This window comes from Nannobrachium achirus, assembly GCF_963921795.1.
Source record: "Nannobrachium achirus genome assembly, chromosome: 22".
NCBI lineage: Eukaryota > Metazoa > Chordata > Actinopteri > Myctophiformes > Myctophidae > Nannobrachium > Nannobrachium achirus.
Window position 1 is genome coordinate 33,743,991 of NC_137829.1, and position 2,684 is coordinate 33,746,674.

A 2,684-nucleotide genomic window follows, 5' to 3' on the forward strand; every position below is an offset into this window, starting at 1 on the left:
TTGTAGATCTGCTGTTTTCACTACTTTTGTGCGACGGCCTTGTATGATGAAGCAGGGCTTTGCTTTGCGAAAAAATGTACAAATTTGAAACTTGGAGATACGAGGTATTCTGCCCGACAGTGACGATTTACTCTGTTGGCCACCCAGCCCCCAAAATGGAACGAAGGCCGACATTTCTTTTTTTCTTTTTTCCTAATGGCCGGCCTGGACCGGCCCGGGAATGAACCGGACGTTCGGGAGTTGTCCCGCTTTCCCCAATGGCCAGCAGCACGTCCCTGATTCCCTGCTAGAGAACAGTGCTGATGGTGTCTAGGTCCTTGCTGATCTGTGAGCCACTAGGCAATGACTTCAGGTACTCCAGGTGTCTCCTGGCGTCCTCCTGGTTGTGCCTCACGTAGTAGATGACGTAGGCGATCACCATCGTGAACCAGCCGAACATGGTGACGAACATGGCCACGTCGGTGGTCTTGTGGTGAAAGTTGCAGAAGTTGATCCCCGAGTCGAGCACCTGGACAGGGACGTGCAGAGAATGTTAAGAGAGGCAGGGGTTGACATTTCTAAAAGGGCCTTTTCAGTGGAAATATCGAAAATAGCAGCAGACCTCCAAGCTCACAACGCGTCCCGACGCGTTGTGAGCCTGGAGGTCGGCTATTTTCGGTGCTTGATACCACACTGAATTAAGCATAATCAAGTCGATACTGGAGATGTGGCGTAACAACATGGATTTCTACACAGAGAGGGCAATTCCTTCAACATAAGATGCTGCATTCAAGTTCAGGAGTTTGGACAAAGGCAATTCTCTTGAATGCTGACTTAAAGGAGCTATAGTCAACTTTTTCATTGTAGGGCCGACACTTTGTTTACATCCTAGTCTATAGACTAGAATATAAACAAAGTGTCGGTCTGACAAAGGCCAAAATGATTATTTTATCATTATTTTACGCTTGTTGTGGTCATTTTTTAATAGAAACACATATATGAAGCTTATTTTTTTAAAGTTGACTATAGCTCCTTTAAGGTTTGGCATATGAAGCTTATTTTTTTATAAAATATTTTCAAAACATTATTTTTATTTTAGCATACGTTTTTCAAGAAAAAGTTGACTATAGCTCCTTTAAGGTTTGGCATGGAAAGAGGGGCATTTGCATTTCTTTCACCATAGTAAAAAAATAACTGCATTCATGGTCTGGAGAGGGCACTTTCTACAGACGGATAAAAGGGCAGGGGCTCAAGCCACCCTTTGATGTCTGACTGTGTGCACGAGTCAAGCACCTGGATGACGGGCTTCCCCGCGTACTCCTCCTGCACCGCCGTGTGGCAGTTGACCTCGTTCACCGTCTCGGGGTCCAAGCGCAGCTCCCTGAGGACCTCCTGCAACGTGCACTCGCAGTGCCAGGGGTTGTTGGAGAGGCTGATCTTCGCCCGGAGGCGGGCGAACGCCTCCTTGGGGACACTCTGGATGTGGTTGTTGGAGAGGTCCAGGAGCCGGAGGCTGTCGGACACCCCCTGGAAGGCCCCGTCGTCCACGCTCTCGATGTCGTTGTGCGACAGGTCCAGCTCCTGAAGGCGGTAGAGCTCCTTGAAGTAGGGGCGGGCGATATGGAAAAAATACAATATCATGATATTTTCCCAAGCTGTATCACGATACACGGTATTATCACGATTCTTTTTCATGTCGATTTTTATGGATATTTTTCAAGTTACTTAACGGTACAACCACCTATAAGGTAACAAAAACTAAAAGAAAAAGATCCTTTTGGGAGGTCTAAATTGACCCTTACAAGTATGTAACTCTTGCTTGACAGCATACAAATGAAACCAAATGGACCCGGGTCCATTTGGTTTCATTTGTACACTGTCAGAGTTAAGGGGAGACCTTGACATTGTAAAGACCAAAATGCAGGTTTAAATGAATTCTGCAATGAATCTCTGTATTAACAATTCAACAGGATTTTTTTATAAGGCTCACTCATTGTATTACGATATATATACGATACCTCTAAAAAGGCATATCGTGGAGACATTGTATCGTCTCAACGATAATTATCACAATATCACCAACCCCTACCTTGAAGGCCTGGTGGGGGATCTTGGTGATGTGGTTGGACGCCAGGAGCAGGATGACTGTGTCTCGGGGCAGGTCCGGCGGGATCCTCTCGAGGTTGCGAGACATGCACTGGACCATGGTCAAGCCACTCTTCTCCACGCAGTGACAGCTTTTGGGACAACCCGCCACTGGCACGCTTGCAATAAATGTCCCAAGGATCGAGCACCAGAACAGAGCCGAAGTGGCCAGGATGAGGGATTTCCTGGACATATCAGGCCCCGCACGATGCCTCATGTTCAGCTGTAAGCTCCTAAGAGTCCTGTCACGCAAGAGCCATCATGGTTCCACCTCTATTTCTACTGTGGATGGCGGTCAATGCAGCGTCATTATGGCTTTCAAAACAAAGTGTGCTAAGTTGTTGTTGTTGTATTTTAGGCCCCCAATGGTTTCTCTCGAGTTAATCCATCAGGACGAATATGTGGGGATTTCATATGGCACTGCTTTAAAACAGATGACAATAAGCATATTCCAGAGGAGCTCTATTCCCGGGTTTACTGCGAGGAATTGTTGAAGAAACCATCAAGTTAGGATCCTTGTTGGGAGACTGAGGCCTAGCATGTTGGGCCCTGGGAAAGCA

The 2,684-nt window shown here is 46.8% G+C and overlaps 1 protein-coding gene across 1 annotated transcript; it reads right to left on the reverse strand.

The window, feature by feature from the left end:
• Window positions 1-286: 286 nt before the first annotated feature.
• On the reverse strand, window positions 287-2,242 carry LOC308307796 (leucine-rich repeat-containing protein 3-like; the record flags this gene model as incomplete). Its single annotated transcript, XM_080753082.1, has 3 exons — window positions 2,069-2,242; window positions 1,273-1,578; window positions 287-508 (listed from the first exon to the last, which is right to left on the reverse strand). Exons 1-3 carry the CDS (start codon window positions 2,183-2,185, stop codon window positions 287-289), a joined length of 645 nt encoding a protein of 214 aa, XP_080609208.1. The 5' UTR covers window positions 2,186-2,242.
• Window positions 2,243-2,684: the final 442 nt, after the last annotated feature.